The sequence below is a fragment of the Centrocercus urophasianus genome, unplaced genomic scaffold (genome assembly GCF_019232065.1).
Source record: "Centrocercus urophasianus isolate 14NV4802_14NV808 unplaced genomic scaffold, USGS_Curo_1.0 seq_55, whole genome shotgun sequence".
Classification (NCBI taxonomy): Eukaryota; Metazoa; Chordata; class Aves; order Galliformes; family Phasianidae; genus Centrocercus; species Centrocercus urophasianus.
In genome coordinates this window covers 1,101,564-1,123,452 of record NW_024885144.1, presented here as the reverse complement: position 1 = coordinate 1,123,452, position 21,889 = coordinate 1,101,564, and the positions used below count along the sequence as shown (strand labels likewise).

The 21,889-nt window shown below is 60.4% G+C and overlaps 4 protein-coding genes across 4 annotated transcripts; 2 read left to right on the top strand and 2 right to left on the bottom strand.

The window, feature by feature from the left end:
• The first annotated feature begins 6,189 nt into the window (after positions 1–6,189).
• ENTPD2 (ectonucleoside triphosphate diphosphohydrolase 2) lies at positions 6,190–13,798 on the top strand. Its single transcript, XM_042835872.1, has 9 exons — positions 6,190–6,300; positions 9,434–9,551; positions 9,916–10,066; positions 10,193–10,352; positions 10,443–10,670; positions 11,162–11,428; positions 11,579–11,698; positions 11,983–12,117; positions 12,688–13,798. Exons 1-9 carry the CDS (start codon positions 6,190–6,192, stop codon positions 12,886–12,888), a joined length of 1,491 nt encoding a protein of 496 aa, XP_042691806.1. The 3' UTR covers positions 12,889–13,798.
• A 1,457-nt stretch (positions 13,799–15,255) lies between these two features.
• Positions 15,256–16,857, bottom strand: TMEM141 (transmembrane protein 141). Its single transcript, XM_042835830.1, has 5 exons — positions 16,786–16,857; positions 16,643–16,709; positions 16,456–16,539; positions 16,107–16,238; positions 15,256–15,501 (listed from the first exon to the last, which is right to left on the bottom strand). Exons 1-5 carry the CDS (start codon positions 16,837–16,839, stop codon positions 15,422–15,424), a joined length of 417 nt encoding a protein of 138 aa, XP_042691764.1. The 5' UTR covers positions 16,840–16,857; the 3' UTR covers positions 15,256–15,421.
• A 44-nt stretch (positions 16,858–16,901) lies between these two features.
• PAXX (PAXX non-homologous end joining factor) lies at positions 16,902–18,880 on the top strand. The gene is made up of 6 exons (XM_042835793.1): positions 16,902–17,006; positions 17,074–17,148; positions 17,258–17,442; positions 17,813–17,878; positions 18,269–18,362; positions 18,461–18,880. Exons 1-6 carry the CDS (start codon positions 16,903–16,905, stop codon positions 18,498–18,500), a joined length of 564 nt encoding a protein of 187 aa, XP_042691727.1. The 5' UTR covers position 16,902; the 3' UTR covers positions 18,501–18,880.
• Positions 18,811–21,630, bottom strand: CLIC3 (chloride intracellular channel 3). Its single transcript, XM_042835792.1, is given in 7 exon segments — positions 18,811–19,941; positions 20,296–20,471; positions 20,621–20,727; positions 20,848–20,973; positions 21,270–21,379; positions 21,525–21,588; positions 21,590–21,630. Coding segments are annotated over 7 exon segments (786 nt in total). The 3' UTR covers positions 18,811–19,779.
• Between the last annotated feature and the right edge of the window lie 259 nt (positions 21,631–21,889).

Below are 21,889 nucleotides of genomic sequence, written 5' to 3'. Positions count from 1 at the left end.
CAAATGGCTTTAATCAGCTGATTAGAGCCGATTTGTCCCTGGCCTGGGTATGGGTTAGGTCAATAACCTGACCTCGGCGATAGGCAATTTTGCAGCAGCTGCACAAAGCTTGCTGCCATTGCCCCGCACGTCCCTGGGTTTGCTGGAGGAGCTGAGCCCAGATGCGGCCCAGGAGGCTGCATGGAGGTGGATGTCAAGGCAGTGGCTTAAGGAGAGTGCACTTCCAGCATTCTTTGCCCAAAGCAGCAGCTGGGGAGATTTCCCACCCAGAGCCCAGAAGCCTGCAAGTGTGGAACTGGATTCCTGCAGGTTTGGGCACAAAGCTGCCTGTCACACAGCCCAGGGCGGCCACCGAGCTCTGGGTGCTGAGATGGGGAAAGAAGGACTCACATGGCCCAATGGGGGCTTCGCTCTCCCGTCCCTGTGCCCGGGAAGCTCACTGTGCCCTCCCTGCTGTCCTGTGAGCGTCTTCATCTGCCTCGCCTGCACCTTTACACCAACACTGTTCTGCTGAGCACCTGGGTTCTGCTGCCAGGAATGACGACATCTCAAAGCAGGATGACTGCACGCAGGGATCCGGATGGCCACGGACCGGCTTGGTGGGGAGAGGGTGGGAAAATGCCATTTGCACAACAAGCTCCTTTCCCCATCACTGGGACATGCCCCAGGGCGACAGCTCCAGCAAAGGAAGCGGCTTTTGGAGGGTTTTCTCCTTGTGTTCTGGGGTGTGGGAAGGACTGGAAACATGCCTGCTGGCTGCAAGCACTCCCCTGGGGCCGTGTGCCTCTACAGAGGGACAAAAACCATCTATCGGAAGGAAACTAAGGAAACTCCGTTGCTAGGGTGAGAAACAACAATGCCAGCACACTTACACTGAGCCACGAGGCCAGTGCTTTCGCTGCGGGACGGGAGGACGTGGCAAGGAGAGGGCATGGGGTGGGGGGCTGCTCCGGGGAGCCGGGGCATTCTCTGCTTCATTTTGCTGTAGTTGTATCTCTGTCTTGCATAGTTTTCTTCCTCTTTATCCTTATTCCGTACGAATATGCCTTCATTCCTGAAAGGCTGTTTGGGACTTACAAAATAAAACCCTACAAACAAATAAGCAGAAATAAAGAGCACCTGAATCACGAGGCTTAGGAACTGTGGGTGCCCATCTCTGGAGGTGCCCAAGGCCATGGATGGGCCCCGGGCAGCCTGAGCTGCAGGGCAGCCAGTGCACAGCAGGGGTGGGGCTGGGGGCTGCGAGGTCCCTCCGACACAACCGTGCTGTGGTTCTGTGATTTTGGCATCCCAGCAGGGCAGCCCCATCCTGGTGGCCCAGGGGCAGCTGGCAGTGCCACCTTGCAGAGTCAGCCCTATTTCCTGGCTCTTTGGGCACTGAGAATGCTGCTCCCCCAGCCAGGGACCCCTCTGTGAGCCTCTGGGCCAGCGCTGCCCTGGGAAAAGGTTTTAGAAAAGAAAGCAAGAATGCTCCAGCTTGATTTTTGTTTCCAGGCAAGCAAACCTTGCCAGGAACAGATTATAGCCTTGGATACGGGGGTACATTGCTGGTGAGAGGAAAAGCTTTGGGCTCAGAGCTCAGGCTTAGGGCCATCAGAGTGAGCTCCCACCCGAGGGTGCTGCAGAAATTGGCTCAGCAGGAGCCATCCTCATTTACGCTTTGTTCTGTTGCACCTCTTCATTTCTTCCTATCCCAAAGGAACATGAATCTGCAGTCTTGCTGCCCACAGATGGAACCCCAGACAAAGCAGCTTCACATCTGTGTGCTGATGGTCCGATGCCGGAGCCCAGTGCATGCACTGAGGAGAGGTTCATCACCAGATCACCAGCAGTTTGGCAGCCCAGGTGCCTGAGTCGTCAGGCTCATGCAGATTTCAGAGTGCCCACAGGCTCCTGAGGAGGATCCCTGGGTTCTCAGCTGGTCAGCATATTGCAGCAGCTCTTGAGCACGTCATGGGGCTGTGTGAGCCCTGCTGAGCTGTGCTGGTGGCTCGAATTATCCCACTCGTCCTTATCTCACAATCATTGGGCTCTCCCAGATACATCTCCCTGCACTCACAGATGGGAGCAGAAAATCCCATTGCTAAGCCCTCCCTTTGGAACTCATCCCGTTGCAGTGACTCCAAGCTCATCCCATCCTTCCTGTTATTTCCCAAACACATGTGGAGCTGCAGAGCCGCCCACCAGAGCCCCCAGATGTCTTCTCTTTCCAGTGAAGATGAAGAGTGAAGATGCGGAGAAGCCCAGCCCTGGGCAGCCGGCAGCCCCCACCCCACACACTCCATTCTCCCCTCCAATGAAGTCCTTTTGTTCCTTCCAGTTTCTCCACTTGTCACCCGTTCAGCCCAGGCAGCTCGTGCCCAGGTGGCCCCATGTCACCTGCTTTTGTTGGGACAGGTGGATTAGATAAACCTCTTTCCTTTGCCTGGGAAATGAGCTGTCCTGAGGCTTGGGGTGAGCAAGGTGCCCTTCCTTTCCTCGTCTTTGTTCCTCACCTGTTGCTTTGTCCTCAGCAAGTGGTTTGTCTGAGTCCCTCCGGGTGGGGACGGGCATTGTAACACAGCTGGGACAGGGCCACACCAGGACTGCTTTTCCTGGTGCTTCACCTCCCAGGCAGGGCTGTTCCTCCTGTGATTTCTCTGAGCTTGGCAAAGATCTGAAGTCAATGCCCGTGTCAGCTGCTGGTGAGACGCTCATCCCAAGAGCCTACAGGTGTGCTGGACATGCTGGTGCCAACTCCTAACTCTCCTAACTCAGATTTACGTGGGACCACCACTCAGTGTTTCCCAGACATGAGGCTAGTAAAGGCACAGCTGGGGCTCTGGCTCTGCCCTGTCTGTGCTTATTGCATCCATCCATTCCTCAGGGCTCACTGGGAAGCAAAGAGGCCATTTAATGTCATATTCTGCTCCTTCTCTGCCTGGCCCATGTAGTGAAAGTAGGCTGTAAGCATGCAGGATTTGCATTAACTCATGGCAATGTTATTGTCTGGCAGCACAGCCTGGCCCTGCCTCTGGCTGGTGATACTCGAGGCTACAATAGCAACAGGGTGGCAGGGTGACAAGGGGTAGCGTGGCAAGGCAGGAGGACGACAAGGCATCAGAGTGACGAGGTAGTAGGATGATAAAGGGGCAAGGTGACAGATAGCAGGGTGACAAGGCAGCAGAGTGGTCAAGGCTGCACCAGGCTGGCTCCCTGCTGAGCTGAACCTGCTTAGTCAGGCAGATCCTTTGCTTCAAAATCTGGGTCCCTGCAGAGGTGACATCTGTGTCACTGGGTGTTCGTTGCATTGCTGGTGTCCAGAACCCAACGTCCTTGGTTTCCTCAGACAAACAAGGCTGAATTCTCTTCCCCCCATGCTCTATCCTCTTCTCCCTTGCTTTTCTTTTTTTCTCTGATTTCATTCATGCCTGGAACTTATTATGTACTCCTCAACACAGATTGCCCGTCTGGTACCACCACTTCACTGCAAGCACTGTGTCCTTGTGGGGCCATAGCTGGGATGTCCCTGTGGGGCTGGTGCTGCCTGCACAGCGTGGGTAGTGGCACAGCTGCCCCCCTCTGACCCACAGCCCCATGGATGGGCAGGAGCTGCTATTCACCTGGCAATGGGCCTGGCACCAGGTGCAGCAGTGTCACTGCACTGCTGTGCAGCACTGCTGGATGTTTCTCTGGTTCCATGTGACTTTGTGTGTCGTAATTCTCCTTGCATGGCTGGGACTGTGTCCAGCCCATGGGAATGTCCCAGTGCTTGGTGCTTCCCTGCCTGTGCTGGAAGATGGGTCTCCCGGCACGTCTGCTTTGGCTTGAGGCTCTGCTGACGCCCTGAGGGCTGTGGTGTGAGCAGCACTGCAGTGGAAGGGAGGTTGGTGCACGGCTGTATTGAAATGCTTCAGAGATTCCTTACTCTGCAGCTCCCTGGAAAGCAGTGCCAGTGCGAGGCACAACAGGAATCACAGCAGCTAATGGCCAGGGCTGGCCATGGGCTTCCTCAGAGCTCAGCTTGAGCTACTCCAGACATTCCTCATTCAACACTGGTTGAAGAAAGCTTGGTTCCTCTTCAAACAGCCTCTGAAGACCTCTTCTCGAAGCTGTTTCAGCCAGGAAGAGAAATGCCAAGTTTGGCAGCCATTGGGGAAAGAATTATGAGTGATCCAGAGGAGATCCTTCTGCTTCTGTGTTCATCCCCAGTGCTGCTATGCCTATGGCAGATGCAGGAGTGCACCTCAGGAAGGCTATGGGGTGGGAAGCAGCAGGAGAAGTCCAGACAGTTGAGAAGGAAAACTGAGTGGAGCCTATAAAGCCATCAGTGGGGCAGGAAGGTGGAGGTAACTGCACTCTGCTAATCCTTGCACCCAGCACTTCTGATATTAGCAGCAGTATACTTAAAGGAAAGGGGAACACATCATTTTTTTTTTTCCTACATAAATCTGCACGTGAATGTCTTGAAGTTCATTGGCATAGGTTTTCCAGCAGCTAAAAGCTGAAAGCAAGAAGTTATCCACAGCTGCACACAGACAGGTGGGGTAAGGGTGGAGAACCATAGACTCGTAGAATCACAGCATGGCCTGGGTTGCAAAGGAGCACAGCGCTCATCCAGCTCCAATCCCTGCTGTGTGCAGGTCGCCAACCAGCAGCCCAGGCTGCCCAGAGCCACATCCAGCCTGGCCTTGAATGCCTGCAGGGATGGGGCATCCACAGCCTCCTTGGGCAACCTGTGCCAGTGCCTCACCATCATCTGGCTCAAAAACTTCCTCCTAACATCCAACCTCAACCTCCCCTGTCTCACTTTAAAACCATTCCCCTTGTCCCATCACCATCCACCCTCACAAACAGCCGTTCCCCCTCCTGTTTATTCACTCCCTTCAAGTACTGGAAGGCCACAATGAGGTCTCCCTGCAGTCTTCTCTTCTCCAAGCCAAACAAGCCCAGTTCCTAAGCACACTGCCCTCACTGTGTCTCTGTTGCACCTTTCCCTTCCCCAGCCCCTGCTCCAGGCACTCCTGCAGCCCCCAGCAAAACAGAGGGGTGCTGGGGCTCCTGCTCTGCAGCCAAAAGACCGAAACGAATCATAGAACAGCCTGGGTTGAAAAGGACCACAAATATTGTCTAGTTTCAACCCCCAAAAACAAAGCCTGTGCGGGTCTGGTGAGCCTCCCGCCCGCTGCCTCTCCTGCACAGGGATGGTTTCCCTCTCAGCAGTGGCACATGGCATTGGGAGCACTTCCTCCTTCCCCACCTCGCAGGAGCTCACCGGCCCCACAGAGCCCCACAGGCCGTGAGCAGGAGCTGGGTGCTCTGCTGGCTCTCCTACATAGAGAAGCCCAGGAAGGAGCGGTGCTCAGCGGTACGGCGCTGGGGCTGCCCTGCTGGAGCTCCAGCAGTGGAGTTGCCATGATGTGCAATGAGCATCTTGCTTCAGAAACGAGCACTGCAAGGCAGCCTGCAGGGAGCTGAAGGAGCCCTCCTGCACAAAGCCCGGCTGCGCTGGAAGCCGCTTTCACTCCTCTCCTTGGTGATATCTCCTTGTTTATTATTTTGCTCACTGTTTGATCCCTCCTTGTAAGCAAGCTCAAAATGTCCTTCTCAGGCAGGGCCCCAGCCTTGCTTGGCTTGGTGCTCCATTTGGAAATGCGTTACATTATTCACTTGTGACCGTATTAAAAACAACCCCAATATATATCTGAGCTCCTTAGGGCTGTCATAAACTTGCAATGATTAAAAGCAGAAACACTTTGGTAACACTAAATCTTGGTAGGCGAGACTCCTCAGAGCTTTCCATAGCGTTCCATAGCGTTGCACGCACTGAAACCCTCGGGGTGTTGGGGACGAGAGGGTCCCCCTTTCCCAGAGCCCGGCCGGGGGTACGGGGGGCTGAGCCCACGGGAGCGTGATGCACGGGGGCCGGGCGGGGGCTGCGCCTCGGGACAGGGACAACGCCCGGGGCGGGGGGGAGATGGAGCTGAGCCCCGTTAGGGGGTGTAGGGCTGCGGGAGGCACAGAGCCCGGGGCGGGGGTCGGCGCGGGGCCGAGCGGCACGCAGAGCCCGGTGTCCCGCCCGGGTGGGCCGGGGCGGCGGTGACTCAGCCGGGAGAGGCGGGCGAGGAGGAGGAGGAGGAGGAGCGGCGGCCGCCGCAGAGCCGCTCACCTGCCCCCACCGAGCGGCGGCAGCGCCCGCCCGCCCCCGCCATGGCCCGCCGGGCCGCCGCCGTGCTGCTGCTGCTCGCCCTCGGCTGCCTCCTGGGCATCCTCCTGCTCTGCCTCGGCTCCGGGGACACGCGCGGCCCGCCGAGCTTCAAGGTGAGCCGGGGGGGGAGGGGGACCGCGCTGCGGGGTGGGGGTCCCGGGAGCGCCCCGAGAACCGGGCGGCCCTGCGAGGAGGGGCGGCTCCGCGATGCGCGGCTCCCGCTGCGGTCCCTGAGCCGCTGCCGCGGGGTCGGGGCGGGGGGGCGGCGCGCCGGGAGCCTCCAGCTGCACTGCGGGGCGAGGAGCGCTCTGCTCTGTGAGAACGAGCTGCTCTTTTTTTTTTTTTTCATTGTAAATTCAGGCTCTGAAGGAAGTTCTCAACCAACTCCTTGCTGGGGAAGTGCTCCAATTCACTCTTTTGCTGCCCGGATCTTTTGTTTTACAAAATCCCGTGTCCTCCAGGGACAGACAGCTAGTGCAGGAACGGGCTCCTGCCATGGAAAGTGGCAAACCCAAACCTCTTTCTCACCCCGAGCTTTCTCAGCCAGCCTGGATGCCAGCTGTGTGTCTTCTCTCTGGGTTTGACCGATGCAATAAAGATTAGGTTGAGAAAATGAGCTGGTTTAGCTGGGGTGATAGTCCCCAGTTGTCAGTAGACTTTAATAATTAACTCTTTTCCTGTGACACATTGCTCTGCTGTGTGCTGTGGCATTTAGGACTGGGGTTATAGCTGTTTTCCAAATGGATTTCATCCCTTGGGACAGAGGGGAAACAGATGGACCCTGCTGAGTCCCACCTGTGTTTGCAGTGCTTTGGTTGCTGTGCAAAGCCTATTCTCCAGCAGTGGCAGCTCAAAGCCAGCTGTGCTCAGAGGATCCCTTTCCTCTCCCTGCAGGATGCACACAGGTTCCCGAGGCTGAGCCCAGGGACCCGAGCTTTGCCCTATCTCTGGATGGAGCAAGCATAGACAGTGACCACAGTGGGGCCGTTGTCACCGCAACACCGCCCCACAGCCACCCTGGAAGCCAGCAGCTGTGTCCCCAGCCCTGCTTGTGGCAGGAGGAGACAGCAAAGCAGGGGATTCCAGCCCCACAGCCAGCCAGCAGCTTCCCAGCCTGTGTCACGCTGCTGTGGGACGAAGGTGCCCTTGGGGGGTTGTGAGTGCCTGCTGGCCTCGGGATCTGCCCTGGGCTCAGGCTCTGGGCAGTGGCAGGAGTTGTGCCATGGCCCTGCTCCGTCGTGGCTGTGAGTGGGGGCTGCAGGCCCATCCTGCTGCAGTACTTGGCGGCTTGGTTGTCTCAGCAGCAACTGCTGAATGGTCGCTCGGCTCACTGGCGAGCTAAGGTTAACCCATAGCTTCACTTCTCTTTCCAGCTCCTTTGCTTGAAATATAGCCCTAAAAATACTCCAGATTATTTATTCTGCTGCCAGAGGGACTGATCTTGGGAGCGTGCTCTTCTCCTTCCCTTCTGGGTACACAGCTGAACTTACAGCATCGCAGCCTCACAGCTCTGAGCCGTTTTCTTTCCTTCTGTGGGATCAGCAGATCCCGTGGGTACACAGCTCAGCTGTCACGGTGCCACCAGATGCTGGCGTTGTGGGACTGTCCCACGCTCTGGGGCCAGGTCTGTGGACACGTGCAAAGCCGTGCCAGGGTGCTTGTGGCCAGAGCAGGGCACAGGGGCTGGCACCATGGCAGGAATTGTCCTCAAGTACCATGCAGGAGCTGCCAGTACATGTGTACCCTAGAGGTCTATAGGGCTCTGCTCAGTCTGAGAGGAGAGGGTCTGCCCTCAGAGGCAGAGGGCACAGTGACATGCCCATGGGGGGCAGTGGGTTCTGCAAACTGCTCCGTGCTGCAACCCAGGTCTGATGCAACCCCCATGCAGCAGCTCCAGGCTGCAGTTGGGCACAGAAATTGGGGTTCAGTGCGTGTCACCAGATAGCACCTCTCCCCAGCTTCTGCTCAGGGCGAGCACAGAGGAAGCCAACAGATGAAATGTGGTTAAGAGGGGGGTGTGGGTGAGATGCAGCCTCTGTCTCCCTCACCCCCGCAGAGCTCAGGTCTTGCTCTTGGTGTGAGGTCAGGGCTGCTTGCTCCGGTTTGCCTTGCATGGCAGCTGGGCCACAGCATCTTGCAGAGCGTGCCCTGCTCTCTGCAGGCCCCAGCAGGCAGAGCAGCTGTCCCAGACATGCACATGCTCACCATGGGGCACACACATGCCTATGCACATGCGTACATGCAAGCACACATTTGCAGGCACTTAAATACACATGCACATATCCACACAGGCAGCTGCATGCACAGACACAAGCCTGCATGCTTGCATGCGTTCTCACCCCTACATCTACATCTACAGTGAACGTGCCCACACGTGCACCTCATGTACACATGCACACGTGCCCCCACCTGCGTGCACCCCTCTGGAAGCTGGCAGCCAGCTCAGCCCCAAACTGCACTTTGTCCCTGTGTATTTTTCTCCCCCTACAGGTGCACAGGGCTTCTACTGCACATGTGGCCCAGTCTCCCCAGGCAATAGTTGGGATGGTGTGGAGGACATTGGGCCCCTGGGCCTCCTTCCTGCTGGCCACAGGGCTGGTGGGCCTCAGAAGCACGTGCCACTGAGCAGCTGGGTGGTGCTGGGACCCTCCTGGGGACCCTCACCTGCAGGGCCCTGTCCCCACCAGCAGCCCACAGGCAGGGCTGGGACAGAAGCAGCCTGTCTGGGGGGCCACATGGGTGGTGGATGGCTTCACAGAATGCAGGTAAAGATTTTCTCCAGGCCACGTTTAGAATGGAGGTGGTCTCACCCTGGGGAGATGCTCAGCCGGGGCTCCTGTTAGCAGCAGCACAGCCCTGGCCGGTGCCGGAACCCTAGCGATCCCATGCCCTCAGAGGGGTCTGGGGGCTGTGGCTGGGAGGGACGGGTGGCTCCTCCTGGAGCCGTGTAACCGCGCTTGGCAGGAGGAGAAGGGTTATTTATAGCCGGAGAATGGCCGAGCCTTACAAGGGCAGGCAGGGATGAGGTGGCGGGCTGCCCTTCTTTGGAGCGCCGGGGCCCGGGGCAGCTCCCAGGTGTCCTCCCGCCCGGCGGGGCAGCACTCGGCCAGGGCAGCGCTTCTCCGTCCCCCCCGCCCCGAGCAGCGCCTGTTCCGCTGCCCGCGGTGCCCCGGGCCGGGAGGGAGCGCGGAGTGCGCGGCGGGGCCGTGCTGGGCGCCCGGCTGACCCCCGCCTCTCCGCCTGCAGTACGGCATCGTGCTGGACGCCGGGTCCTCCCACACGGCCGTGTTCATCTACAAGTGGCCCGCGGACAAGGAGAACGACACTGGGGTGGTCAGCGAGCACAGCATGTGCGATGTGGAGGGTAAGCGCTGTCCCGGCAGCGGTGGTGGCCCGTCCCTCGCTGGCCCTGCTGCCTCCCCGCGCTCCCAGCGGGAGCAAGGAGGTGCTAAGAGGGGTCCTGCTCTGCTCCCTAAAACTCCCCCGGTCCCAGGGAAAATGGGCTCGGAACACACCAACAGTTTCTCTCTCCAAACCCAGGGTGGTTCACTGCCCAGCAGAGAGTGAGCTGTGGGCAGGCAGCTGCAGCCGAGCTCCGTTCCGCTGTCGTTGCGACCGTCCGTCCGCAGCAACCCTCTGCCTTTCTGAGCATCCAGGGGGGGAGCGAAGCCACTCCCCGAGCATCCTCCGCCCACCCCATGGCTGCAATGCAGTTTCCCTCTCCGCAGGTCCTGGCATCTCCAGCTACAGCTCCAAACCTCCGGCTGCTGGGAAAAGCTTAGAGCACTGCCTGAGGCAGGCTATGAGAGACGTGCCCAAGGAGAAGCACGCGGGCACTCCGCTCTACCTGGGTGCCACGGCCGGCATGCGCCTGCTCAGGTGAGCATCAACCCTGCTGTGCTGCCAGGGGGCCTGGGGACATCCCTGCAGGGATGTGAGCCTTTCCCACCTGCCTGCAGCTCCTTCTCTGTCCCTTTCACTGCTGTGTCTCCGTCTCTCCTGCAGAATTGCAGACCCAAAGTCCTCAGATGCCGTCCTCAGTGAAGTGATGGCCACACTGAAGTCGTACCCCTTTGATTTCCGGGGAGCAAAGATCCTGTCAGGGGAAGAGGAAGGGGTGTTTGGCTGGGTCACGGCAAACTACCTCCTGGAGAACTTCATCAAGGTGGGCAGGGGCACGCAGCGGGGCCAGCAGGGCAGTCAGGCTGTCCTGCAGCTCATCATGTCCCACACCCACTGCTGTCTCCTTGCCTAGCGTGGTTGGCTTGGGGAGTGGATCCAATCCAAGAAAAGGACCCTGGGGGCCATGGACTTTGGAGGCGCTTCCACACAGATCACCTTTGAAACCAGTGATGCCATTGAAGATCCCAGAAATGAGGTGATGCTGAAGCTGTATGGCCAGCCATACAAGGTGTACACCCACAGCTTTCTCTGCTATGGAAGGGACCAGGTCCTCAAGAGGCTGCTTTCAAAGGTCCTCCAGGTATTGGCACGTGCTCGCCTGTCACCACCCCAGCATTCATTCAGAGTGGGAGGTACCAGACCTGGCTCCTTTAAAGCACCTTGCTTTGGACTTGTGGCTGGCCCCCTGGGTTCAGCAGTGGGGTCTGGGGAGGGATGATATGAAGAAACCCAAGCGTAGTCAGGCCTCCCGCTTCCCCTGCAGGCATCTCTTAGCCCTGTTCGGTAGGACAGGCCAGCTGCACGTATTTCCCAGCCAACTCGGTGCAACTCAACTCAAAAGCCAACACTGGCTTTTGCCCCTTAAGCCTCTCCCACAGTCCCAGGGCTTCCTCCTCTCTCCTTAAGCCTGTGTCAATCATCTCCAGACACTGGTGGCAACTGCTGAGTTCTGTGCTCCTCTGCGTCCCGCTGCCCAGGCTCATCAGCACCTCCCACCAGGAACCGGAGGCAATGCAGCACTGGGGCTGTGGCCCAGGGGAGCTGGGATGACGTGTGTTGCTCCTCCCACAGGCTGAGAACTACCAAGAAACTGTCGCCAATCCTTGCTGGCCCACGGGCTACCGCAAGAGTCTGTCACTGAGCAGCATCTATGACAGCCCCTGCACGGAGAAGGAGCGGCCCGGCCTCCCCCTCAACACCACCGTCGTCGTGTCCGGCAGCGGGAATGGGAACCTCTGTGCTGTGCACGTCAGCAAGCTCTTTGACTTCACCAACTGCTCCTTCTCCCGCTGCTCCTTTGATGGCGTTTTCCAGCCTGAGGTTTCGGGAAACTTCATCGTAAGTCCCAGCGCAGAGCAGGGTGGCAGCAAAACCCGACTGCAGCTCTGCAAGGATGGTTGCTTGTGCCCACCACACTGGTTACAGCAGCTCTCTATGGTGCAGGTTTGCTGCCAGCTTGTCCTACAGCTGCTTCCATTCCTCCATTAGGCCTTCTCTGCCTTCTTCTACACGGTGGACTTCATCCAGACAGTGATGGAGAGACCCGTGCACTTGCCCAGTGACCTGAAGGACGCTGCTGAGACCATCTGTGCCAGCAGCTGGAATGAGGTGGGCTCCCAGGCACACGGGGGAGGAGAGGGCTGCTTTGCACGGGGCATCGCCCAGGCTCTGAGAGCAGCCCTTAGAGGGTCCTGGATGTCCTGGCACCCTCCCATCCCATGCAGGATGGAGAGGGTTGGTGATGTTTCCCACATGGGACCAAAAGAGGCTCAGGAAGGTACGAGCAGCACCTTGGCCAGCCAGGTGCAATCACCCAGAGCCTCTGACTACAGGAACTACCTGAACCCTGCTAGCTTGATCTCTTTTCTCTGTTTCTCCATGGTCCCATTCAGCTGTACCAGAAAGCTCCCAGGCTGGAGAAGAGGCTGCCTGACTACTGTGCTACCAGCATGTTTGTTTATCTGCTCATCACAAAGGGCTACAACTTCAACAACCGTTCCTTCCCCAGTATTGCCTTCCAGAAAAAGGTGGGTAACACAAGGGCACACAGCCATCCCATGGTACTCATTCAACATTGGGATAAAAGTGAGAGATGAACCCACACCAAGAGCTGAGCGGTGTATGAGGGAAGGTCCTCGGGAACAGGAGCAGGATGGGACTCCCAGTTTTGGGGCATATATTTTGGGAACGAACGACCCTAACCGTAGGGCTGTCACAGGGTCAGGAATTTCAAGGTCCACCAGTTCCTCCTTGGCCCTCCAAGCAGCAGAGATCTCAAACAACCCAGGCTTGTTGGGAAGTGAGCTCAGGGCAGGATCCCAACTTTGCCAAGTCCAACCACGTACGTGGGGCGTGGGGTGGGGAGCGAGGTCAGGACTGTCCCAGGCAGATGAGATCCTCCTCCCGTCAGATGAGACCAGTTAACACACGGACGCTCACCCACCGGGGCACTCTTTGTGCCTGGGCTGGCCGGACCCACAGGTGAGCAAGGACTCAGGCTGCTGGAGCTGCCCTCCACTGGGCTCACAATGGAAGGTCCCTGAGGCTCGCGGAGCTGGGCTGACCGGAGCGGTGACCGTGCTGTGCTGTTTCCACAGGCAGGAGAAACCTCCATCGGTTGGGCCCTCGGCTACATGCTGAACCTCACCAACATGATCCCGGCAGAGGAGCCTGCTTCCCACAGGAGCATGCTGTACAACTACTGGGTCATCCTCATCCTGCTCTTTGTGATCACCACCCTGACAGCTCTGCTGACTGCTGTCTACCTGCTCCGGCGCAGCAAGTCCAGCACAATCTAACCCTGGGACAGGACAGCCTTCTCTGCAGCACCCAACACCATCCTTCCTGCTGGAGTCTCCGTGGCCTGAGTACTTGGGATTCAGCAAGTGCTTGGAGACACTCTCCCTCACACCTGATGCTGTATACCCCAGAAGGAAAGCTGCCCCTTTTTGCCCTCCCTTTGCTTTCAAGCTGCAGAAAGAGGGGGATAAAAGAGGAGGAGAATGTCTTAAGGGATTCCCAGTGCTACTCAGGGACAGATGCTGGAGCAGGCTTGAGTTGTGGACATTCATACCTGGGGTATCTGTCTGCCTCTTGACCCGGGCTGGTCTGGGCCAGTGAGCCCAGACAACTGTATTCTCACGTACATGGGGAGGGTGGGGAATATTACTCTAGTCCTTGTAGCCGACTCACTACCTGTCCCTGGAGAACCAGCCCAGCCATTCCAGGGAGCTCTGGGCATCACCAAGAACTTAACTGTCTTTCTGGTGGATGCACAAACCCCACTGAACTTCCTGAGGGCCAAATCCTGGCCTGGACTTCCACCTGTCTCTGCTCAGGGCCATCAGGTAGAGGCTTAGCAACAAGCAGAGCAGGCAGCATCTTGTGCCCCCCAGCAATCAGATGCAGTGCCTTCCTCATTCCTGCAGTCCCTGTGCCAGTGTCAGCTCTGCCACAAGTGCTGCCTTGGGCTCCCAGCTGCTGCCACAGGGGTACAAACTTGCTGCAGGAGCAAGGCTTTGTGCAGCTTGAGGGTTTGAGTCCTGCATCACCCCAAGGCAGACATCTGGGAGGATGTGCCTTTATTTCTGAATGAGTGGGAAAAAAAAAACAACAGGGACATGGGAATGTGCAGGAAGGCTTGTGGGCTTTGTTTTCTTTTGTTTTGTTGGTTCTTTTTTATAATCAGAAATAAACCTTTGTAACCACTCCTGTGGCTTTGTTGGTATGGCAGCAACAGGCTGACAAGGGCTGCCTGTGCTGCAGGTGCAAGGGCACAGTTGGGCTCCCCTGGACACAGCTGCACACTCAGCTTTACCCAAAGGGCTTGCTCCCTTCAAGCCTGCCCCGTGCTCAGACACAGCCATGGCTTTGTAGCCTGCAGAATCGTCAAAGAGAGTCCAGGCTGGGCTTAAAGCCTGGTATCATGCCCACCTGGAAATGGAAGTTTCAGGCAGCCTAGCTGAGAAGTTCAGGCTTCCCAAACACGGCCATCCCAAAGGTGCACGCAGGCAGCTCCGCTCTGTGCAGTCCCTGCGCCCCGCGGCACACAGGAAAGGCTCTGATGGCCACGCAGGGCAGAACAGCAGCCTGCAGAAATTCAGTTTGTCAGGGCAGGCAGCTCTGAGCCGCCAGGCCCACAGAACCACCTGGACAACCGCACAGAGGCCATCCTAGCTCCTCAATCCCACCTGCTCACAGCCCGCTGCCCGGCCACGTTCCTCAGGAGAGAAGCAGCTTCTGGCTGCCCTCCCTATTCTCACAGCACCATTTCTGCTCCGCCGGTTTCCTCACCGACTGACATCCTGCCCTGCTCTCATCGCGTTGCTGTAGCGCCGTGCTCTGCTGAATGAGCCTTTTCTCACTTCAGCTGTTCTGACAGCTGCTTCCCATCTCCCCGGAGGAGCAAACAGGATTCCGACTCACGATGCTCCGACGTTTCCTCCCGCCTCCCCCTTTCCCAGCACACAGCTCCCTCCCGCGGCTCTGCTCAGTGACTGCGCCCGGATCTCAGGCGGAAGGAAGCGCTTCTGTTCCCCCTCTGAAGACGAACAGTTGCCGCCCCGCTGGAAGAAAGCGGCTTGCTGCAGCACCCGGGTTTCCCGTCAGTTTTCCCATTTGAGAAATTCACCTGCAACCGATTCAGATCCACACAGAGCTGCCGGCTTAACCTACGGGCTTCGTTCAAGGGTTGCAATTAGGGGAGAAAAAAAAGACATAAAATTCCAGATCTTCCTGGATGTCTCTCTGGGCATTCGAGCATTCCCTTCCCCGTGGGTACAGCATCCAGAGGCAGAGCCCGAGGCCAGCAGGGTGTCTCAGCCCGGCTCTGGGCACGCACACCTTGCTCCCCCCCTTTGGGACAGACAGCATTGCAAAAGATTCAGGACAGCAGCGTTTGGGCGAGCAAACAAATCGTGCTGTTATGAGCACAGGGAGACTGTGGTCAGCAATGCTCCGTGACCAGAGAGTGTGGCAGCAGCTCTGCCTCCTCACATCCACGTCTAGAGATGTTTCGCAGCCCAGCACACTTGGATTGTGACTCCTGTGGTCTCAGAGAGACCAGATTTTTCTGCTTCAACATACAGCAGAGGGGACGTGTCCAGGTGACGTTTGCCACCAGCTCCCTCCACCCTACTGCCAGACATGACTTCCTTCACAGCGTGTGCATTCAACACAGGACTTTTATTGGGTGCTCACACACAACTGCTGGGGACTCCCCTGAGCTCCCCAGCAGCACTGCAGATGTGTCCCACACTGCAGGGGCACACCAAGCAGACAGAAGGGCTGAGGGCAGCAGCAGGATGTGGGCACAGCACACCGTGCTCCTGGCTACTCCACGATGTCCCCGTATTTGTTCCTCCTCACGGGTGGTGGCACTCTCTCTGCATCCTCCAGGCCGAACAGATTGTCTGCAACAGATAAGAGCAAGCTCCTTGGACCCCAGATGATCCCAGCATGTTTGGCAGGGGCAAGCAGAGAAGCACAGAGCCCCAGGGAAGTGTTTAATACCTCTTCAGCTTTACTGAGCTTCAGCAGCACGATGCCAACAGGGACAGCAAGAGGCAGCCACAGGAACCCCCAGCTCCAGCCCGGTGTTTTCCATTGAGCAGTGGCTCAAGCACAAGCACGGTTTGCTAGCTCATCCCCAGCCCTATTCCTACTCCAGCAAACAAAAAGCCCCAGCTCTTGTGAATACAGAAAACAGGCAGGCCAGCGGGCAGCGGCTGTACCAGGTTGCTGCTGGGAAGGCAATGGGCACAGAGCACTGCGGGGCACTGGGCCAGGGCAGGAAGGAGCACTGACAGCCCTGAACTGCTGCAACCCCGGGGAGCTGCTGCTGCTGCTCCGCAGAAGGGGGCTCCTCAACTGGAGGGTGTCACTGCAGGACATGTAGGATTGTGACAAGGACGCAGCCAGCAGCCAGCTTAGTTATGAGACATGAACGGCAAAGAGCTGCAGCAGGGAAGAACCAAGCCAAGCCCAGGGAGAGCCGTGGGAGAGACACAAAATCCACCTGCAGGCTGAGGCGCTCCATCAGCCGTGCGGTGCTCCTGCGGGGATGTGCCCGTCTCCAAGTAAATCCAGAAGTCCGAGCATTTCTGCGTCTCCACTCTGGTCACCATATAGCTGGCCAAGGACCCTGCCGCTGGACAGACCGGCACGCGGGTGTCCTCCCTCTAACGCGGGCTGTGCAACTGCCCGTGAGCAGCACCCGATCCCCCCGGGCACTGGGGAGCAGGAGGACGATCGGCCGACAACCGCAAACGCGGCTCCGCTCCCGCAGCTCGGGCTGCGCTCCCCGCGGGGCCCCGCGCTGTCACCGGGCAGGGAGCGGGGCCGGGGGGTCGGCGCGGGGCACTCACCCACAGACAGCAGCAGGTTCCACTGCAGCGCGTACGGCAGCCTCTTGTTCACCAGCTTCTGCACGGCAAAAGCAGCGCCGCCGCCTGCCCAAACAGCGAGCCGGGCGGTCCCGGCCACGGCGCCGTCAGGGCCGGGGAGCAATTAGCACCGGGCAGCCGCGCCCGCCGCGTCTCTCCGCGGCCGTACCTGCCAGGAAGGTGCCGATGCCCTTCATGAAGGCGTGGGCCTGGCACGCCGCGTACTGCTGCAGCGCCTGCGGAGACAGCGTCAGCGCGGGGACACCGGCCCCATCCGCCCCGCTCCCCCCGGCCTCGCCGCCCCGCACGCACCGGGTGTTTGGCGGCCACGCTGTCCTCCACCCGCCGCAGCCCGAGGTGCACCATCACGGGGCCGGCAGTTCCCTCAGCACCGCCTGCGCCGCCCGCGCCGCCCCTTCCGGCACTGCCATGGCGGAGCCGTCGGGGCCGTTCGGAGTTCTGCGGGACGGTGCGGACCGTTACCTCTGCTACTGCCGCCCCGCGTCCGGCCCCGGCTCGGCCGCCACCGTCTAGTGAGTGCCGGGTGGGGCGGAGCGGGGTGGGGGGCGATGAGCCCCGGCCTGAACTTCTGCCCCGCAGTGTGACCGACGCGCTGGAGATGTGGGCCACGCGGCTCGGCGGGGATTCGCCGGAGGACGGCTTCGCGGAGCTCAGGTGGGCGCCCGGCGGGTGAGGGGGACCAGGGACTTCCGTCCGTCCGTCCGTCCGTACGTCCGTCCATCCCCCGGCGGGGGTCCCGGCTCACTGCGCTCCATCCCAGCAGGGCAGCGCTGGGCCGCGGGGCCGTATCTCTGGGGCTGCGGGACGGGGCGGCCACGCTGCGGCTGCGGGAGGGGCAGGAGGCGCTGCTGCTTCCCCGGCTGCCCGCTGCCGAGGCGCGGCCGCAGCTCCAGGCGCTGCTGTTCGCCATGGCCGCCCGCGTCCGGGACCTGGAGGAACGCTTGGAAGGTGCGGCCGCGGGACGGGGCGGGGGGAGAGGGGCGGGCGGCTCGCGGCCGTCGGAGGGGCACCGCGAGAGGGGGTGGGGGTCTTTACAGCATCCGTCTCTCCTGCTGCGGATGCCGTGTGCCCACGGGCGGCGCTGTGCGGAGAACCTCGGGCAGGAGATCCCTCGCGCGAAGCCACGCTCTGCGTGCAGCAGCACAGCCGTGTTCTCGGGACACCTCCGTGCGCAGAAGTGCCTTCCTGGTGGGGAGGTCCCCGCGTGGAGGTGTGCGGGAGGAGGGAGCCGTATGGCCGTGCAGGGCAGGGAATAGCCGGGCAGGGAAGTGCTAGGAAGACGCAGGCGTGAGCTGTGACCCCTGCTCCTGTCACACAGTGCTGGGCACGCTGAGCTACAGCCCCGAGAAGAACGCCCTCCAGAGCCAGCAGCCCATCCTGCCAGGTGAGCGGTTCTGGGGGCTGTGCTGCACATTTGTTCGCTTTCTCATCCTCTAGGAGGCTGCGGGGACTGGGAGCCCCCCAGCGTCCTGAGCCTCCTCTGCCGTGGCTGCTGCCCGCACTGCTGTCAGTGCCCTCCCTGGCCCAGGAGGGGCCCGGCTCAGCGCGGCAGCTCCCGAGGTGTGCGGTGCATCAGCGGGCAGGCAGTGTGCCCAGCTGCAGGGGAGGGCTGGCACTGATGCTCTCCCAGTCTGACGGCCCCGGCAGCTCCCCCAGGCCTTCCTCTCCCACTGTAGCTGCCATAGGAGCTCTCCGGGCTCAGAAGGGCCTGCAGGGCTGCCAGAGCCCCCCGCTGACCTCTTGCTTTCGCTGTCCCTCCTCCCGTCTGAGGCAGACCCGAGCCCCAGAAAGAACAGGGCTGCTGGCTCTGCTTTGCCAGCAAAGAGAAAGATCCCGGGAGAGTCCCTCATTAACCCTGGCTTCAAAAGGTATGTGCTGCTCCACAGCCCGGTGCTGGGCCTGAGATCTGCTGGGCTGTGCTCTGCAGGGTGCACACCCTGGTGTGACTCCCTGTATCCTTTTCTAGCAAGTCTGTTCCATCTGGAGTGGACTTTGAAGACTCATGACCTGCGCTGTTCCATCCTCCCAACAGCAGGATCCCATCCACGTGTGGCCACTGAGGTCTGCCTGCACCATGCTGCTCTGCAGGTGTGATGCATGCAGGGCTGGGTTGCCTGGGGCAGGCGGCACCGGCTGGTCCCGGTGGGCAGCAGCTCCTGGGCTGTGCTGGAGCACACTCTGGGGGCAGGCGAGGCAGCGGTGACAAAGTGGTGGCTTTTTGCCCTGCAGCTTTTCCCTGCTGACAGGTGCCACCCCTCTGCCCCACTTGCTATGAGTTGCTGGGGTTTTTAAAAGAGCATCAAAAGATATTTTTTAAAGGTTGTCTGTGCTTAACTTATTGCCAGTAAAGCTCATTTCTGGTTTTGGCCAGCAGGTCTGGGTACCCGGCCAGCGTGACAGTGTGTATGTCATTTCATTCTACACTTCTATTGCTCAGCAGCCAATTTCAGCTCAATCTGGAAGCTCAAAGGCTCCAAAGAGTGCGCTTTCTCGCCAGTTTTGTGCCAGTGACGAGTGGGTGACTGGTGAGAGCCTCTCCACCCTCCCAAAGAGCCAAGCCATGCAAAGGGGGCAGCTACAGCAGCAGGTCACTGCAGACACACTCCTGTCTCACTTGCAAAGCCTTTATTGATTTCCAAGTGCTCTGATGCATGGCTTGGACTTTCCCCATTTCATCCCCATCCCTGTCCCAAATCTGCTCCAGAGAGCTTCCTAGCAGCAAGTCCTGGTGGGACATTGCCCTCTGCTCCCCTTGCCAGGGCAGTGGTGACAGGGCAGGGTGCTGCAGTGTCCCCTCCAGCTCCATTCCCAGGGCTTTGCCACACCTGTGCCTGTTCCCCTCACCCTGTGCTGCTGCTCACAGACACTGCAGTGCCAGCTGTCCTGGCCACAGCCCTGCTTAGGGCAGCTCGTGTGGTGGGCGGCTGCAGGGATTCCCACTGCAGTGCACTGCCCTCCAGGCAGGTTTTCTTCCCCAGCCCCCAGTGTTCCCTCTGCATCACCCAGTTCTGTTTCAAGCGGTGCCCATGGCTGTACCCATCCTTAAAGCTTGAGGGACCACAGGGTGGGTCGAGGGTGTCCCGGCCAAGCAGAGAGGGTGACACGAGAAGCAAGAAAGCATTGGCAGGCTCAGTGTGAGGCACCTTGGGTGCCAGCTGGGGAAATTTGGGTGCCGATGCTCTGCCCTCCCCAAGCGCGTGCGGGCAGGATGGCGGTGGGAGCAGCAGGACCAGGCAGGTGCTGAGCTGGTGCCCGGCCCTGTGCCCGCCTGGGCGTCTGCCCGGCTCACTGCGGGGACCGGACGACGGAGCGGTAGGCCTGCACGATCTCCTCACTGCTGGGACAGGTGTACTTGAACTCCTTGGTTTCAGCAGCGTTGTTAAGGTAGCGCCACACAGCCTGCAGGTCCTTGGGGATGCCGAAGCGGCGGTAATGCTGGCAGACAATCTGCGGGCAGAAACAGCCCATTGCTGTGTGCCTGCCGTGAGCCGGGGTCCGCAGCCGGGAGCTGGTGATGCTCACTGGTGGGAGCCAGGGGCAACAGGACATCGCTGGCATAGCGCAGGATGGAGGAGGGGCAGGATGCAGAGGGAGTGGGGTCTGGGAAAGCGCTGTGCTGGGCGGGAGCTGTGGGGTGCCAGGCATCTGGGGGCACAGCGAGCCAGGGGATGGCATGTGGGAAAGGGAAGTTGCTGCAGGCAGGTGGCAGGTGAATACCCAAGAGAAGGTGAGAGCACGGGGCAGGCAGCACCAGGGAGACAAGGCAAGGAAAGAAGGTGCGCAGTGGGGACAGCCACACACCTGCACGATGTTGAGCTTGGGCAGCAGGTTGCAGTCAGCCAACGTGAGCTGGTCGCCGTCGAGGAAGCGGCGCTGGGAGGTGCGGAGGTGGGGCTCTCGGGCCAGCTCATGCTCCAGGGGTGTGCTCAGGTACTCATCCAGCTTCAGCAGAGCCTTCAGCAGGTTCCGCTGCAGCGCTGTGGGGCGGCAGCAGTGTGCAGTCAGAGCAGCACGCAGCCTCCAGCCCCTGCTCTGCCGGCACTGCGCCTGCACCGTTCTCGCCTGGCCCTGGCTGCCGCTGCCCCACACGGCACGGAAGGGCACAACCTGCCGCCCAGCTCCTCACCCTCATCCTGAGCAGGCACTGGGTTCTTGATGAAGGTGGAGAACTTGTGGAAGATGTCGTTTCCAGCCAGCCTTGACTCCTTGTACCGCGGGACCAGGCTGGGGAACCTGCGGGGACATGGGCATAGCTGGGGAAGGAGGCAGCACGGCTGGAAGCTGCCACCCCCGCCCCTTCCTCAGCGTCTCCACCCCTCTTTAGCCCTTCTCAGGGCAGTGCCAGCCACTGACGCGGGGGGGGCCAGCCTGGCCTCCAGGAAGTCCTCGATGGTGACTGTATCGGTCTTGGAGTCTCCGTTGTAGAGCAGAACGGGCAGCTGAGCGCCGGGCGCGAAATCCTTTAGCACATCCAGTGCCCTGCAGGAGAGAGGAAGCTGCTGACGCCCGCTGCAGCGCACCGCGACCTGTTCCGGGCAAAAGGATGAGGCGTTCCACGGCGGCTGCTCCTGCCCCGTGTGCGCCGTGGCAGCTCCGCCCGAGAAGCGTCCGCCGCCCTCCCTTAGGGAACGGTGGACAGCCAGGGGGTACAACAAGTGTCCTCAGCCCCTTCCCCACGTAGTGAGACCTCCCCGCACCCCCCGGGCCGGTGCGCGGAGCAGGGCTGTCCCACCCCACGCCCCCAGGCCGGCAGCGCGTCGCGGAGCACCGCTCACCTCTTCGTGTCCACGGTGGTGAGGGTGAAGGGCGCTCCTTTGAGCAGCAGCACCATGAAGAGCCGCTGGCAGAAGGGGCAGTGCCCCACGCTCTCCCCGTCCTCGCTCGCCTGCGGGCAAAGGCAGAGCTCAGCCGCCGCTCTCCGATGCAGCCCCCGGGGCGGCCGTGGCAGCGATCGGACGCTGACGGCAACGTTGGCGACCTCACTCGCAGGCAGCGGCAGCCGCGACCCGCGGCCCCGTGCGGGTCCTCACCTTGACGAAGAGCTGGATCTCGGGCTTCTCGTCCATGCTGGGCGGCGGCTGAGCGCTGACTGTGCCGCAAGCCCGTGCCGGAGCTGCGGCCACTCCCAACCCACATTCCTCCCCGGGGTGCTCCCGCTCCCACCCACGCGTGGCCCCACGGCACGGAGGGGCCGCCCCGTCGCGGGGCCCCACGACCGCAGCGGAGCGGCAAAGGGCGGCTCTGCCCGGGGGCTGCTGTGCCCGCGGCGCTCCGTGCCCCCCCGCCAGCCGCGCACGGGCTCCGGGCGATGCCCCCAGCGCCGTGCCCCTGCGGCCCCCGCCCTTCCCAAGTCACTGAGCCGCTCCTCACCTCCTGCCCGGCCCCGTCCTGCAGC

What these genes read in the sequence shown, in the direction of transcription:
- ENTPD2 (XM_042835872.1), top strand. Translation starts at nt 6,190, where the DNA reads ATGGCCCGCCGGGCCGCCGCCGTGCTGCTGCTGCTCGCCCTCGGCTGC. An exon ending in GCGGCCCGCCGAGCTTCAAG is followed by an intron (nt 6,301 to 9,433) that starts GTGAGCCGGGGG and finishes CTCCGCCTGCAG; the next exon opens with TACGGCATCGTGCTGGACGC. An exon ending in GCCGGCATGCGCCTGCTCAG is followed by an intron (nt 10,067 to 10,192) that starts GTGAGCATCAAC and finishes TCTCTCCTGCAG; the next exon opens with AATTGCAGACCCAAAGTCCT.
- TMEM141 (XM_042835830.1), bottom strand. Translation starts at nt 16,839, where the DNA reads ATGGTGCACCTCGGGCTGCGGCGGGTGGAGGACAGCGTGGCCGCCAAA. An exon ending in CATCGGCACCTTCCTGGCAG is followed by an intron (nt 16,540 to 16,642) that starts GTACGGCCGCGG and finishes CTGTTTGGGCAG; the next exon opens with GCGGCGGCGCTGCTTTTGCC. An exon ending in TGGAGCGCCTCAGCCTGCAG is followed by an intron (nt 15,502 to 16,106) that starts GTGGATTTTGTG and finishes TATCTGTTGCAG; the next exon opens with ACAATCTGTTCGGCCTGGAG.
- PAXX (XM_042835793.1), top strand. Translation starts at nt 16,903, where the DNA reads ATGGCGGAGCCGTCGGGGCCGTTCGGAGTTCTGCGGGACGGTGCGGAC. An exon ending in GACGGCTTCGCGGAGCTCAG is followed by an intron (nt 17,149 to 17,257) that starts GTGGGCGCCCGG and finishes CCATCCCAGCAG; the next exon opens with GGCAGCGCTGGGCCGCGGGG. An exon ending in CCTGGAGGAACGCTTGGAAG is followed by an intron (nt 17,443 to 17,812) that starts GTGCGGCCGCGG and finishes CCTGTCACACAG; the next exon opens with TGCTGGGCACGCTGAGCTAC.